Source organism: Megalops cyprinoides, chromosome 14, assembly GCF_013368585.1.
Source record: "Megalops cyprinoides isolate fMegCyp1 chromosome 14, fMegCyp1.pri, whole genome shotgun sequence".
Lineage (NCBI taxonomy): Eukaryota > Metazoa > Chordata > Actinopteri > Elopiformes > Megalopidae > Megalops > Megalops cyprinoides.
In genome coordinates, this window is record NC_050596.1 from 18358181 (window position 1) to 18374910 (window position 16730).

Below are 16730 nucleotides of genomic sequence, written 5' to 3' on the forward strand. Positions count from 1 at the left end.
TACAATTCACAGATCCAAGTGAGTATATAGAATAAACAAGCAATCATTTTTTAAAGGCATAAGGAAGTAAAAATTCATGCATTTTTTCACATCTACTCAAGGCACAGCAAAACAGACATTCTTGCAATTATTCCGTTGACTGACCTAGGTTTTTTTTATGGAATCCCCCTCAAGAAACATATTTTAATATTTCTATTACTCTGTACAGCACATACCAGAGTAAACCTTGGAGTCTACCCAAATGTAGGGTTCATAACTTCCAGTTCATAAAAATGGAATTCAGCAAAGCTCCTGTGGAACAAATTCATGATTAGTCTATATCCTTTTTATTACCAACAGCAAAGGTATGTCATGACCATGTTGAAGAGACTGAATATAGAGTTTGTCTTACATGTAAAGCACTTCATATTATTGATGTTCAGACCCAAAACTCCTCTGCTTTCAGACCTTTTTGCTTTTGTTTGTTTCTCTTTGTAAACCCTCCCAATCTCTCTTTGTTGAAATCAGTGTAAATGGGTACTACCAGACTTAAGTTAAATGGTCCGTGTTCTTCACATTGATCCACTGTACAAGCACAGCAGTTCACATGAATTTCACACTCAAGAGTGAACAATTGAATGCATGGGTCAGTTTGGCCCTCTGTGTTGAGGATAAATGTTAAATGATTTGGCACAACTGTGGCTAGTATTTCTGGTAAAGGCCTGGAATGTGTTCCTGCAAAACTGTGACAAAACTATTATGCAACAACAGTTGCACAATGGGAACGGAACTCCACTGAACAATGCATGCCATATCTCATCTCTGCAGATGGGTGCTGAGGTCCACCGATAAAGAATGCTTGTACAGATTCTCTGATGACATCAGTGATGGCACCAGCAGCCACAACAAATATGGCTGCTGGTGCAAACAAGGGGCAGTGTGGCAAACACAAACACCCTCTCTATTTTTACCTGTCCAGCCAAACTACCACCATAGGTAGCTGCGTAATCACATGCCATGCAACCAAATAGTTACTTAGCCACACATTTGTCATGAAGCACTGTCTGAGGGGGCTTATTGCATTGTGGCTCATTCTAGCACCTCTTCTTTTTGAGGTTTAATTTCTCATGTGAATGTGTACAGGGGGTTAGTGGGCTCTGTGTAATGAGCCAGGGGAATATGAGTCTGTAGATGAAAACATGGTAGAGCAGAATTGCACTGATTGCCTCACGGCTCTAGTTCTCACTTCCCCTTTGCAGCACCCCGCTTACACTCTCCATACAGGGATGCCGAGAGTGTTGTGCTCCTACCCCCTTGGCCTCTCTGATAGCAGCCCACCTGTGTCCAATGGGGCCCAGGCTCTCCCTGCTCACAGTGGAAACTATGCCATCAATCTTACGTCTGGAAGGGCCGCACCTCTCTTCCCTTCACCCTCCCAGGCCTGGCTAGCTTCACGGCAGAGGGCGGCTTGAAAAATGAGCTCCCTGGGGAGCCATTTGTCAAAGCTAGTGGATTCTCCTCCTTCCCCAGTGTTCTACATCTGAGGATCCAGCGGAGCTGCAATGCCCCGGTGAGCCGCACACAGGCTCACGGCTCAAGCTGAGCCACCGTAGCTCCTCTGCCAAAAAGGTGTGTGTCCTGTAAGTCCAGTGGCTGAAAACGGGGCTGGTTTCCAATACTCAGAGTGCCTCCAGGCACCTCTTGGGCCTCTACCCACCAGTCCGGGATCAGCTTGTCCTGTCTATCTCCTGTGAAAAAAAAAAGCTAAAGCTGATCCCAGGTCAGTGTTTTGGGGCAGAATCTTTCTGCATTCTTGGAACCATCAGGGTCATGTTAGGGGTCCTTTCGTAAAAAATATTCCTGAAATAAGTTCACAACCCAGCCCAACTAAAAAAGTCCCTTTCTGTCCGTTTTGTTACAGTGATGTCAATGACATTGACAATGCCCTGCTTGAACTTTTGTTGATACAAACACAGTCAGTGAGAGCTATCCATTAATACAAGGACTGGCATGATCATATGCTGCCTGGACAACATATTAGGCATGTTCATTAGAAAACCACAAACCCTGTGAGTGCAGGGTCCATCTGTGTCCCCAGGCCTTACCCCCCACCCCTTGCTGTTTGATAGGAAGTGACAGGCTAGAGATCTGTATCTGGGTCTGCCAGTCAGTATTTTTGCTGTGGACTCTCCAGAGGCACCACTTATGTAACCATGCTTTCTATAGTTACGTAATAACTAATTGTTGATGGACCTCTACGTGAAAGTGTACCACTACTTAAATGCTACAGTACAGATCTGTGCTTTTTAAGTTCAAAATTCATTCTTGTACACACAGACAATGTGGCACAGGCCGTAAAACTGGTGAGGATTGGGAATGTACATTTGATTTCATGTGGTAGGTTTTGTTTAATTTTCTTTTAAACAAAGGGAAACTCTAACCTCTGAATTCTGAACTCTCAACTATTCCATCACTTTCACAGATCCTCTGGCATCCCATAACTTTGTAAACTGACAAAGATAGATTAGTGAAAGTGGACAGATTTGCCTAAAGGGATTTAAATGTCAGATCTGGAACTTAGTGGGCCAACCATTTTCAGCAGAAAGTAAAAGATCTTACATTCATTGTGATTGCAACCTCAATGTCAACGTCAAAGGAGCAAAAATTCAATCTGCACCTTAGTCATGTCATCTGTGCTTGTGATATTCATACCTTTGAATTTGATAAGTGTTATCCTGTGGAATTATTTTAAAAGACTGAGCAAAGAGAGCAGGAATTAGGTCATTTCCATTAAACTTTCCTTTTATGGATAAATGTGCGTATTTTCCGTTCTAACATATATACTGAAGATGGAGCTGAGCCCAAGACCACACTGGAAATACCAGATCTGCACCATCAGTGTTTACTTGAGCTGGTATTGCTGAGATATGCAGTCCAAATATGTACATTAACTTTAAGCAATCACAAGTTTTAACTTAGAGGATCATACAGGAACCTTTGACTGTTCCAAGTTTGTTCTCTGAGGTCCAGAAGATGGAATGTGTGCAGCTGGAGGCTGTGCCAACCAGCCAAATGTGCAGACAGTGTGAGCCTGGCCATATTTTGCAAATATCACCCCAGCCCCCCTGCTTACTTTGGCCATGTGTTTTCTGACAGAACAACAGACAATGAATGACAGACAGACCAAAAGACAATGACAGATAGATAGACAGTGTTGGCTAAGGAGCTACTGTACAGCACAAAGTCCTGTGATAAACTCAGACCACACTTCATCCCAAGGTGGTGGTAACAGTGTTGCTGCGGTCCTCTGCTGGTTCCTCATCTGTGTTGTGGTTCTCCTCAGCATGGAGTAAAATGAAACCGTTAAAGCTGGATGGGCTCAAGCCAAATCTGAAAGCATTTATCCTTTGGTGGTTCAAGACTTACTGAAACACAAACACTTTGTGGCCAGAGCACAGAAAGAAACTGAAAGTGTCTGGAGTACTACAGAAATAAAATTGCACATTTACATTGATGGCAAAGTACCACCTACTCGATGAACATTAGCGAGAGGTGGACAGGAAGGCTGGGCTAAGTTCAGGGGCAGAGAGCTGTGAAAGAGAATGGCAGGGGAAGGACAGTCATCAGGGTCCTGAGTTTCAGGGGAAGGTCCTCATGTGTGTGGATAGACAGCTGATGCCCAGCCTCAGTGCTGGGGGGATAAGTGGGGTGTGGAGTATTGGGTGAGCATGCTCATTAGGAAGATTGCTGCACCATAAGGCTGTCAGGGTGGACGGGTGCCTCAACTGGACTCATTCTCTCCTTATGGGGGTTCTGCTCCTCAACTGCCTCCTTTTCTACCACCACAGGGGTCTCTTCCTCTCCCTCGACATTCAGATCCCCATCTTTCTTCTCTTCCACTTCTACTTTTCCCACTTTCTCTTCCTCCTTCTCCTCTTCTCCTTCTTGATCTGCCTCCTCATGGGTTTCTTTCTCCTCTTCGGAGTTCTCCTGGCTGTGTTCCATCTCTTCCACCGCCGCATGGCTCTCTTTCTCCGGGGCGTTTGCCCCCCCATCATTCTCCTGCTCTTCCTGCATCATCTCCTCCTTGGGGTTCTCCTTATCCTCATCCGCCTTTTCCACATCTGTGACACTTTCCCTCTCCTCTTCGAGGTCTTTCTCCACCTCCTCCTCTATGTGACTCTCATTTTCCTGGATCAGCTCCTCCTTCTCTTCCTCCTTCTCTGGCTCCACCTCCTCTTCCTGTTTCTGAGGCTGAGGGGTGGAGGGCAGGGCAGGGTCTTCCTGAGAGAGGGGTGTGGACAGAGTGCCCTCTGGAATCTCATCTTCCTTGACAGATGACTCGTCATCCACACCACTGGCTGAGGGACTAGGCACCTCCTCCTTCTCCACGGAGTCGGCCTCTGCCTTGCACTCCACCAGCTTGGAGGGCTCCTCCTCTTCTCCCAGGCTATTGACGGGTGCCAGCTCGATGGAGGCATCCACAGTGGGGGTGGCCTCCTCCTGAGAGGTGCTCTCACCACCCTTCCCCTTCTTGCCTATGCCGAAGGTAAGTGGGGGCAGCTTCAGGGAGGGGCTCTTGCCACTGTGACTGAGGCTCTTCTTGATCTTCTCGCGCTTCTCCGGGGACACGATCTTAGAGCCGATCTTGTTCATCTTTTTCTCGATGTTTTGCCGGGAGAAGGCCTTCTTCAAGCTGTCCACCTTCTTCAGGCTGGAACGCTTGATCCTCTCCGCGCGGGACTTCTCCAGGTGCTCATCGGCCAGCTCTGCCTCCTCTTCCTCCCTGTCTGGCTCGGGCTCCTCGTCGGAGGACAGCTCGATGGTGTGCAGTGCCTCCTCCTGGGAGCGGTTGGTGTCCACAGGGACTTCGTCCATAGCCTCGCAGGGCAAGGGCGCGGGGTCCTTCACAAACACGCTGGCGGGAATCTCCTTCTCTTCCTGAAACAGATAGGTGAGACCAGCTCATTCACTTAACTGTTCTACTCAACTGATTGAATAATCTTACAATTAGCCAATTGTAAGAGCTTTGACTGATACTGAATCAGTATGGATGCAATATCAACCCTGATGTGGTACAGTTTACTTAAACACTACTAACACTAGTTTATGGCTGATGAGTTAACATACAAGGAGAATATAATTTTAGATAGACCAACAACAAAGATGAAAGACAACACAACAACAATGACACCACCTACATAAGCCTAACCAATCAAGTCTATAGTTTCATTCAGAGATAGATTCCAAATATTCATGTATCCCTGCGTCATCATGCATGATGTATTTTTTAGGTTATGCACTAAGATTTTATAGATTGTACAAAGTTTAAGTGATCATTTGCAACCAATAATGATTATTCAAAGTATTATTCAAAGTAACCATAATGTCTCCCAATTAGCGGAAAAGGGAATAGTGGTGTAAAAGCAAATGCATTGCTTTCCAGGACCACCATGTGTGATTGTGCAATAGAACAGCTACTCCTGAATATTGGTTAGCGAATCCTGCTGTGGTTAGCATTATGTAAGGTTACAATACAAGGTTAGGTCACAGCTGGATGAAGTGCTGTTGTATGATATCACTACACTTTGGTATGGGCTGCACATCTGCACTGCTGTTGATACCCGATTTCCTGTCAAAGGTGTGGAGTGTGTCATGCTTTCCCCACTCCCAGAGTTCCAAGGGTAAGCAAACAAAGGGGGAAATACATCAAACACAGAGTGACCACAAAAGGCCAGAGCAATGCCATCTGCCTTTACAACACGGACTGCTCTGGAAATGGTACTGATTACATACTAAAAAATGTACAGTCTTTACATTCCATTCAACTACAAAACATATTCAACAAAATATTATAGCATCTGACTGTAACACACACACAGTTTTGGTTGGAATGCTAGTGGTGGGGAGTGGACTGTGTTCACAAAAACAGAATTGTGAGGAGCCTGTTACATCAGAGAATGTGACGCATACATGCTGTTGGTTGGAATGCCGGGGATTGGGTCTGAGTGCCTGCACATGTAAAAACACACAATCTCGAAGGTCACCCCCCCTGGAAACAATCTGCAAGGAGAACAGTAGGGGGAACAGGGGAAGGAAGCTGTGGTCGAAGTGCTGCTCAAAGTTTCCACTGAACGCTGGAGGCCTTCCAAGAGGAGAGGGGGGAACCCTGCAAACGATTCCTCTGCCTTGGTGCAGAGAAGACCCAGGAATCCCAGCAAAGTGCAGGAGGATTGAAACGTCATCCGCTAACTCGTTCTCATACAAAAAAGGTCACGGCTGACAAGAACCTCTTTTGCTCTGTCTGAACTTCCTCACAGAATCATCAACAGTTTCCCATATGATTTATTCCCCTGTCTGTTCCCAATTATTATTCCTTAGCTCCTTATCTATTGTTTCAAACATGAATTGTTTGAAATGGCTCACTTATTAATCATACTTCCACATAACGGTGGATTTTATTAAACTGGAATGTTAATTTTAGATTTTGTGTGATTTCTTATTTGCCACTATCCTTTTTTGTCTTAAAAAGGCTACGAAGGATTAGCCTTTGGCTATCATTGAAAGAAGTAAACATAACTGTGCTGAGCTTAGATGCTTGAAGTAGTCAGTCACAGTATGTAATTTGTATTTTAAATAGAGTGGATGGAGTAAGCAATAGGCTTTATTTCAAACTGGATAATTTTCTATTTGTGTGAGGTCTCTCCCTCTCTCTCTCTCTCTCTCTCTCTCTCTCTTTCTCTTTCTCTGTGTGTGTGTGAGGGAAGAAATTAGCTGTGCTTGAAAACAGGTGTGTGGCTCCTGCAGTTTTTTTGTTGTTTTTGTGACATAGTCCTTCCACTGTTTTTATGGGCAGCGCATCAGCCAGCTCGGCCCCAAACATAGAAGAGACCTTCGATTCATTTTCAAAGGGGAAGACTTGTGAAGGGTTTATTTATGATGTGGAGCTTGACCACTTTTCTCTCACTGTCACATGGCACCGGCTCAGTGTTACCTCATTCCGAGGCTCCAGGTTATTTGTGTAATAGAGAAATGAAGCCTCAGTTCATCCTGCTTGAATAAAGGATAAATAGACTCTTTCTGTACTCTGCCTTCCTATCCTGCTCTACCCCGGTCCTTCGGGTGAATGAATTGGGTGTGTTCTGCTTAGCTCTGCCTCCTTGCTCTTGAGGGTAATACCTGTGGCTGTGAAGATACTCAGGTGTTGGAGAATGCTGAAAGGGAGAAGAATGTGGAAGAGAAGTCATACAAGTATACTGGGATCACCTCGTCTGACAATGTTTGTCATGTTGGAGACGACAGCTGTTGCACCTCAGGTTTGCATTTATGTGCTAAAAGGATCTGTCACACAGGAAGCAAGAAAAAAAAATCGCTCATTGTTCGGATTCTTCAGACTCTGGTGTGTGCCAATTAAGTAAGCGCAACAGATGGATTGCACAGATTCTTTGAAATCCAACATGTGCCAGTCGGCATTACAGAGCTGGCGGAGGAGTTCAGGACAGAACAGCAAGAACTCTCCCTGCAACAGGGACACTCAACCAAATACCAATCAGGACAAAGTAGTGGCTATCGTTATTTGTAACATGAGTGAGTTGGGGAGGGGGTGTCTATTCTTTTTTTGGCATGCCCATCAGAGCCATTTAAATCTGGTGTTGATAAACAGAAACATTAATCCACCCCCAACCACCCAGATACCAAACAGACACACACACACACACACACACACACAAACACACACACACACACACACACACACACACACACACACGCACACACACGCACACACACACACACATACACACACGCACACACTCTCGGGCTGCGCTCTCTGGGTAACCGGTTCCTCTACTTCCTGCCACAGGTGACATGACAGATTTCCTAATTCCATCACCAGCTGAGAGAGCAAAGATATCTTCTGCTAGACAGCACCCAGAGGGTTTGGCAAGGTGTGATTCAAAGCATACAGGTCCAGTGTGAATGCTTATATTGAACCTGGGAACTGAGGACATCGTTACGGCTACTCAGCCCTTAACCGCACCTTCTGCTGATATTCGTTCCAGACTTAAATCTTACGACCCAGCTTCACGTCATCGCGTCGACCGAGCCAAACACGCATGGCTGCCTAGTTCCAAGAGTGCTAATTGTTAAAAGTGAAAACCAGCTGCCTGTGGCCCAGAGGACTGGACCCGAGCGGCCCTGCTGCGGCACGGTATGTCTGTGTCAGCCTCTGCTCGGAACAGCTACTCCACTAATGAGCAGCTAATGCCAGGCCCTTTCGCACGTACCGGCGAAGTGGCAGGCCAGTGTTGTATGTGCGTTCCATGTGAGGAAATGTGGGGCTGTAGCGATGGCCTGGTTTCATCTGTGAGAGAGGAAATTACCGCAGGAGACATGGAGTGCTCTGATGGAGGGCCAGGGTAAAGCCCAGTTTTACTGCAGAAACCCACTGCTTGGGATGGAAGTCGAAACTGAGTGAAATGGAAAAAATATCCACTAAAACTTAAAAGTTGGACTTAATTATCCATGTTTCAGATGAGGCTGATTTTCACATGAGATGTATTTTACAAATGTATTTTTTAATATTTTGTTTACTCTTATATTATATTATATTATATTATATTATAGTGATAATGCCACTGAGATTTGAACATATGTCTTTAAGGTGGCAAAGGTGGCCATGCAATAGAAGTAGTTTGTAGCACTGCTGTGGCCAACCTTGAATATTTACCCATAACTGCTATACTAAATATTCACCTGTATAAATGGACAGCGTGTCAAAATTTTAGCTACGTTTCTCTGGAAAAAAGCCTCAAAGCACCTTAAAGCAAACAAATAATAATGTGTCCCTTGCCTTTGTACAGAATCAAGCCCGTTCTGTCAGCTGGTGGACAGAGGAACTCTCAGCTGTCTGTGCCGTGCAGTGGCAGGGTACCAGCCTACGCCACCCACAAAGGCAAGATGGAGAATGAGTGTTCTGGCTATAAGCTCTCTGCACCTCCCAGCACCTCATGGAGTGTCAGAGCAAGTTGGTGGACGGGGGTGTGCGGGGGATGTTTCTTTCTGTTGAAACCGTACATCTGCTCAGGCCCTGAGGCTGTGTGTGCTGGAGGAATCGGCCCAGCACGCTGTCCTCCACATTCTGCGACAGACTCACTAAGGACAATGAGTCTCAGCTTCGAGAAGAGGAGAATGCGGTGGAAGTCTTTCCAAAGGCTGTGCTCTGCCTTGCTGTGGCCCGTTACAGTGCATTAAGAAGTCGACAAGCGTCAGATCTGCTTCTTCCTCAAGGCCAGAGAAAGACCTCTGTGTTCTTTCCAGGGGGTTCCTTAAATAAGGGTCCCTGAGCTCTCTGGATCCCTTAAAAGAAGCTGTTTACCATCATTACCCACTAAATTAGCAGACATCCGGCCACATTCTGTGCTGTAACACAACACATGTTCATGCCCAAGGGAAAAATGGAAGGCCCCCCCCCCCCCCCTCCCCCAACCACTGTGATTTGAACCTATAGGCCTTTAGTTACAGGTCCACTTCACTAACCCATGATTTGTTCATGTTTGACAGGGAACATTTGACAAGGACTGTGAATATCTTCAAGCATGGACATCTTGCCATATGAGTACTGTCAGTCATAGCACACTACTGGAAGGGGCTTTGAGAACACAGGCCTTGTTCTGGGTGAGTGGTATTTTTCATGGCTTAGTTTTTCCCTGAATTCTCTGGGTAAACTATCGTTGGATGATTGGGGAACTTCAAAGCCTTATGGGAAAAGTGTGGTGGAAACTTAATGGGAGGATATGGAGAGAGGAGAGGTCTGCGGGCAGAAGAGTTATAGCTGAGGGGGAGAAAGGGAGAAGCTTCAGTCAGAAAAAGGGGGGAAATGAGAAAGGAGCTAGAGTGGAAGTGGATGAAGAGAAGGGGAACTGAGGAGGAGGAGGAAGATGAAGAGGAGGAGGACTAGCGACAAAAAGATGAGAGTAAATTGAAAGGTGAAGGGGCAGTGTCAGTTGGAGAGGCTGAGGATGACAGAGTCAGGGAGTCTCAGCAGTGACATCTCTGCCCCATTTGCGCAACATGCCTTTGGTTAATGGGTGGAGGCCCTGCCTCTTATCTCTTTCACCTCATCATTTTTCATAAATCCCATAATTTGACATCTGTGCCCAGTTACTCTCATTCCAGTTGATAGCCAGGCTTACAGTAACAGCTGCAGTAGGGGTGTGTGAAGAGTGTGTATGTGTGTGTGTGTGTGTGTGTGTGTGTGTGTGTGTGTGTGTGTGGAGAGAGGGGGGGTGTGTGTACAAGGGGCAAAACAACATAACTGACATATCTGCATAACTGCATGGTCTGAGACAACACACACTAAAAGAATGTTCCATCATAGCAAATGTGAACTCTTGAATGGAAATGGAACCAAATGACCGGAGGATCATGGAAACAGCTTGAGGGGTGGGGGGTGTCCGGGATGACAGACATATCTACATATTGTACTTTTGTCTATTGCATCAGTGGAGTTTTGAACTGAAATCTATCCACTCTTTTACCGTGCTGTCTCCACACAGTGTACCACTGTATTCCCAGTATTGTCATCCTATCTTCTTCACACTGTGTATTACACCCTCTCCTCTACAGTGCAGTACATCTGTGTTCTTGTGCGTGCATGTATGCATGTGTGTATGTGTGAATGTGAATACATGCCGGTGTCCATATCTGTGTGTGAGGGTGTATGTATGTGTGTGTGTCCGTATGTGTTTGTGTGAATGTGTGTGTGCCTGTGTCTATATCCGTATCTAACCCTATCTGTTCCATAGTCCCATTTTGTCCCACTATTTCACAGGCTGCTCTGGTATTTACCTCCATCCAGAGGAATGGGGCAGGCTGCACACCCCGAATAACCCAACAAATGAACAGGGCAGCAGCCCCATCAGTGCACTTAAACTCAGTGTGTGGAATTCTGGGAATGTGCATTTCTGTCTACCTGAGAAATGGATTTCAGCGTGCAGAGGTCACGTTCCTCAGGTAGCCTGGCCGTTTAAATACCAAAATAGCTTGTGTACACCCTAGCCACACCAATTGCTCTTAAGCCCTACTAACGCACTTGAGTAGTTAAAGAGTATACAGGGCACTACTCTGGCAACCCTGTCAGATTGACTCAGGATTAATGTGTTGAAATAAGTTCCCCTCTGACTTTTCTGTGAGACAGACAAGGTTTGAGAGACAGCAGAAGTGAGAGCTGTGAAATGCAGTGGAGCTGGCCCAGGACTGAGTCACAGACACACCTCCTGAAACTTCTGTCCCCTTTCAGTTTGTATGTCTTTATTTTCCCTTCTCAAAAGCAAATTACTATAAGGATAGTATTAGAGGAATGATGACCCCAAAGTAACTATGGTAATGAAATAACAGAAAAACAACAGAAAGTGAAAAAGCCACATGGATTCTTCTCCTTAGCTGAGAAGCCTATGCTTTTTCATGCAAGCCCTGGTCTTCCGCGGGGGATACGTGAGAGGTGTGTTTAGGGTTTAGGGAGGGAACAGAACTCCATGTACAAATACACAATCCTTCTCCTTCTGATTTCAAAATTAGGCTAAGAGAGGAGGGGGGCTATACTCAGTACTTTGAGTGAGTTCTGAATCACAGATTTCTGCTTAAAGAGAAATTACTTAAAGAAACATTTTCCTTACACTCTGGGAGCAAGAACAAATGAAACTCAAGCAAATGGTTAGCAAATTCAATCAACCTTATCAGAAGGTCCTCTTTACTATAGCGGAAAAATTCCTATCCTGATAAAGGCAAGGCGACTCAGTGTTCCTCAGCCTTGATTCAAGGGGTCCACTGTGGCTGCAATACTGGGTTTCTTTTATACCGAGCCTTGAAACGCAGCATGGCTTTTCCTTGTTCGTCCACACGGGGGCACAGCATTCCCTGTACTCTGCTTGGAACAAGTGTGTGCAATACACTGAAAACAGCGCTGGCTCCCAACACATTATCACACCCTATTTTCTATTTATATCCCTGCAAGAGAGGGGCTCGCTTTAACCGCAGGAATGTGTGAGACTGAGACCATGCAAGAACGCTGTTTTCCACCTCTGGCACAACAGAGTACAACTGCATAGGATAAAATCACAGCCAGTTGGCCCAGTTTATTAGGTTTATCAATCCAAAGTAAAGTGCGACCTCACCCCTATCCTCCCACAAGACTTGTGTATACAGTAAAAAACCTGGGCTATAATACTGGGATAAAGCAGCATAGGATGTCCTGCTTTCAGTATTGAAACTCCAGGATCAAACAGGAGGGCAGCTTGTTCCCTGTGCAAACAGAAGTTTAGCCCATGTTCTGGGTGTGGCTGAATTCTGCAACCCTATGGAAAACAGATACAAGCTACCCTGCATAAAATGTCCTGGCCACGGATCTCGTGTTGACTCTCGGTATGTTCAGTCAGATCCAGAGGCATCTGAATCTGATCATCCTCTACTGTAACTACAACTGTTACGTAACACTGCTTTGTGCGTATGTATGCTTTGCATGTATGCTTTATTGCTTTTTGTATTATAATTAGGCCATTTGTAAATGTTGGTATAATGAAGGCCGATCTCAAGGATAACTGTTATGTGCTTTGTGTAAAAAGCTGAACCCGATCCAGGTGAGGAATTGGCATATGACACAGACACCAGAGCATCAGGACCAGGCTAAAAACGAAAGGATTCTGATCACATATTAAATGTGTATTTCAGGAAATGGTATTTGGTATAGCAACAACAACAACAACAACAATAACAACATTTCTTCTTCTTTTCATTATAATTGTTATTCCTGTCTTTATGTTGTTGTTTACTGAGAGGCATTGAATTTTAGTGCTCTAAAGCTCAGAAGGACCATCTTCATTGTTATTATGGTAGACAGGAGAAAATGACCAGCCCATGTATGCTTACATATTATATTGTCCCACCTATGATGGCCCCTCAGCACTGAAAAAACACTCGGAAGGGTTCTGGCATATTCACTGAACACCCGCTAGTCACACCCACCAGCTCAATGGAGAACCAATGGAGCTGACCCATGATTGACACAACTGTATTTGATAATTGGATATCGGGACTTGCCCTGTCATTAGTTTCTCACTGATTGCCTGTCCAATCCAGAGGTTACATAAACACGGGGCTATCAAGGAACTTCCTTTCCCGTCACACCCCCATGGGTCCATGGATCTCCCAGTCTCCACACAGCCATCATAACTAGACAAAACACACACAGGCTAATTGATGCCACCAGGGCATGTGATGGTATGCATGCATGCTTACGTTTTCCACCTCATTTCATTGGTCAGCTGAGCTCCTTGAAGAGGCAGAGCAGATGCTGTCAATTCAAGCAGCAAACTCAGCTTGAAAAAGCATCAAAGAGATATGCATCCAGGCTGAGCACAAAAGCATCCTCACCAAATAAATCAAGTGCATGCTGTGTGTATCGATCCTTCACACATCAGACCCCATCACTAAACAATGGTGTGTACATCAAGCTTTGTATACAAGCATAAGCGCTGTTGTTAGAAGCTTTGAGGAGCCAGTTCTTTGTTTGTGAGGACTGACAACAGCCACCTCCAGAAAAATGTCACCTCACACAAATAAGAAAAAAGTTACTTGTTCAAGTCCTTGTTCAAAACATCTTTCAAAAACATAAAAATGACTTGCATCTATATTTGATCTAAATAAAACATGCTTTCTCTTTAACCTTGGGTCACAGCTTTAAGCAAGTTTTATCTTTTGTTTGTTACAAAATATTGTAGATTTAGCTGTCACCAAAGTAAAGGAAAATGTTGTGTGAAAAACATACCAAAATCTTACTTAATAATTTACTCAAAACTAAAGAAATGTTGCACTGTGATCTTGAATGAAGGACATTATGTCATTGCAATACAGGCTAATTGAAAATTCAAACAGGCAAAACCACAGTAAATTGTCTTGTCTGATGTAAGATTTTTGTATGGCTGTTCAGAATTAATTTATGGGAGGAGTTTTGGCCACTTGTCAACTCTGACTGACAGCGTTAAACCACACCCTTAACCCCCCCCCATTCACATGTAAGTGAATATTCCAGCTTCTTATCCACCTGAGACATTCTCAAAATATCAGCAGCTTTATTTCCATCATCAAGAGTGAAGTAACAAGGTATGGTTTGAGAGGGAAGCAAATGTTGCCCTGCTTTCTGGAACTTTCTGTTTTTGGGGAGACTAGACAGACAGGAGTGCATTGAAACTACACCCAGACGAGCATCATTACCATCTTTTCCACACTTTTCCACACTTTTCCACCCTAAGTTATGCAGCACATAAACGCAGCCAGGCGTACAGGGACTTAAGTTTTAAGCTGAACCTCAAACAGGTAGATAAGCGCCAAAAGAAAATTCAAATATACAGTTTTTTATTCTGTAAATGCAATTGTGTTTTTTTCAGACAAGAATCAAAAAGCTGATCTGAGTTTAAGTGGTCATCATTGAACAACCAAGGAGCCTCTGACTCACTCATTCCAGCACAGTGGAGCAGCTGGTAGCTACAGAGAAAATGGAAATGATGTACATTGATTTTCACCTCATCCATGTCGCATCTGAAAGTACTGCTATTCAAATCACTGTGCTGAAAAAAAGTGGATTTCCCCACAAGAAAATACTTCTCATTTTAAAACGATTAGCCTGCCTTTCTTTTTTGAAATCAAAAACCCAAGGTCTGTGTTGAACATTGTGTATTGAAGAAAAATGGAAGTCATGAGAAGAAAACACAAAAACCATCTGGTGTGTGCATATTTGATAATAATGTAATAATATTTGATAATAATATAATATTCTTGAAATGAGAAAATTAGATTTTTCCTCTGTATCGAAGGCACTGTAGAAGCCAAGTAGCTCTTATAACATGCAACCACTGAGGAAGACCGTACGTAACCTACAACTGACCGCACCCTCCACCACTGCTGACCACCACCCTCTCTCTCTCTGGGGTGTAAAACCTTGAGGAACATGAACATGCTTCACACCTCTCCTTGGCCTGCTCATCTTGAAAAGACCCTGTAGCTCTCATGCCAATGCAATTCTCATGACTAGTAACCCCCGCCCCTCTCCTTGCCACATTTTATCAGCTAGAGAGGTATCATGGTAATCTATAACCATTACACTACAATGCATGAAGATTCATTTTCTCAAATGCCTCTTTGTTATAGGAGAGGCTTTCTCATGAGGATCCCAAGCTTACAGGCTGGTCTTTTCATTATCATAACACAATTGAGAAATGTATTGAAAAGTCTTTTGCATGAGAAAATTGGGTGCCAAGTAACAAGAAAGCACATTGGAAAATGAAGAATTTATATTATTTATTTAATTTATATTATTTTTGTGTAGATAAATATCTTAATTTTTTCAGTATTACTATGATTCTTTGGGAATGTATTCGCATGTTAAGATTAATCAATGACCAAAGCTCCAGATTACTGAATACAGAATTAAGTGGAGTGTCATTTGTCCTGATACCGCTCTTTCAGTGCCACCCTCCCCCATCCTATCAGAATCCTTCATGACTGCCTCTCACCTGGAAGATGAGCACTTTGAAGTTGTTCCTCTTGAGTAGGTGGGCGTGGCTGGCCTCCAGCCTCTTCACCTGCTCGGCCTGCCTGTCCATCCGGTCCCTGACCTCCCGGGAGTGCAGGCTGACCTTGCGGGACTTCTCCAGCAGCTTGCTGACGGTGTTGGAGGTGGAGGTGTGGTTCTTGGACAGCTTGATCACGTCGTTCTGGACCCCCCTCACGGCCAGCTCCAGGCCCGCCTGCCGACGCTCGATCTTCAGCTGGTTCTCCTGCACCGTGTCCAGCATGTTGACCAGCTTGTCCAGCAGGGTCAGCACTGTGATGGCGTGGACCTGGCCCTCACCGGCCCGGGAGGACGCGGTCCCGCCTCCCGCTGCCCGGGACAGGCTGTGGGCGGGGGAGGACCGGGCCGGGCTGGGGCTGGGTACCACCAGGTCCTGGCTCTCGTGAAGGCCGGCCACACTGCTCCTCTCTGCCTGCAGCGCGTCTTCTCCCATCCTTCTGCTGCTAGGAGGGGCGGGGGGGGTGGGGGGTACACCAAACTTTTCAACCTGGTACAAGCTGAGTGAGGGCTCAGATCGCTGTCTCCCTGTCCTGACTCACGCCCTGGTGGATCCGCTTGCCTGGAGTGGCTGGCTCTCAGTTCGCAAGCTCGGAAAAACTCAGACTTCCAGGTCTGTCCCCTCCCCTTTTTACTAAGAGGCACACTTCTCTTCCTCTCCCTCCTCTCTCTCTCAGTCTCTCTCTCTCTCTCTCTCTCTCTCTCAGTACTGGAGCTCAGCAGCATTCCTGCCACCCATAGTAAACCACTCCCCCCACACCCTGAAGGGTGTGGCTTGGCTACTGGCCCAGCTGATTACCATGAGGGTTACGTGTGCGTAACAGAGTGTGTGTGTGTGTGCGCGCAAGCATACAGCAGTTCTCCCTGCTCTCTTCCATAAGGGGCTCCCTCCCTCATGGCTTGTTTTTATAAAATGTTCTGTACAGAGGGGAGAAACGTGCAAGGCCATGTTTGAACAATGAGCTCATTTGTGCCAGTTTGGAACCCTGTTGTCCTGCTAACTCTTGAGGATCCATCTACTACCTCTTATTGATAGTTGTTGATACCAACAACCCAGCTTGTTAGTATCAATAACTACTTTTTTGCTTTTTGTATTTTTGCTTATTGTGTTGATGTCATCTTTATCTGA

At 45.2% G+C, this 16730-nt stretch overlaps 1 protein-coding gene across 1 annotated transcript; it reads right to left on the reverse strand.

The window, feature by feature from the left end:
* Nucleotides 1-464: 464 nt before the first annotated feature.
* Nucleotides 465-16263, reverse strand: LOC118789549 (caveolae-associated protein 2-like). The gene is made up of 2 exons (XM_036546022.1): nucleotides 15546-16263; nucleotides 465-4920 (listed from the first exon to the last, which is right to left on the reverse strand). Exons 1-2 carry the CDS (start codon nucleotides 16035-16037, stop codon nucleotides 3715-3717), a joined length of 1698 nt encoding a protein of 565 aa, XP_036401915.1. The 5' UTR covers nucleotides 16038-16263; the 3' UTR covers nucleotides 465-3714.
* Between the last annotated feature and the right edge of the window lie 467 nt (nucleotides 16264-16730).

Bases quoted from the DNA above. Each gene is read 5' to 3' on its own strand.
- LOC118789549 (XM_036546022.1), bottom strand. From the start codon at position 16,037: ATGGGAGAAGACGCGCTGCAGGCAGAGAGGAGCAGTGTGGCCGGCCTT. The intron at 4,921-15,545 runs GTGAGAGGCAGT...TATCTGTTTCAG, and splicing joins TCAAAGTGCTCATCTTCCAG to GAAGAGAAGGAGATTCCCGC.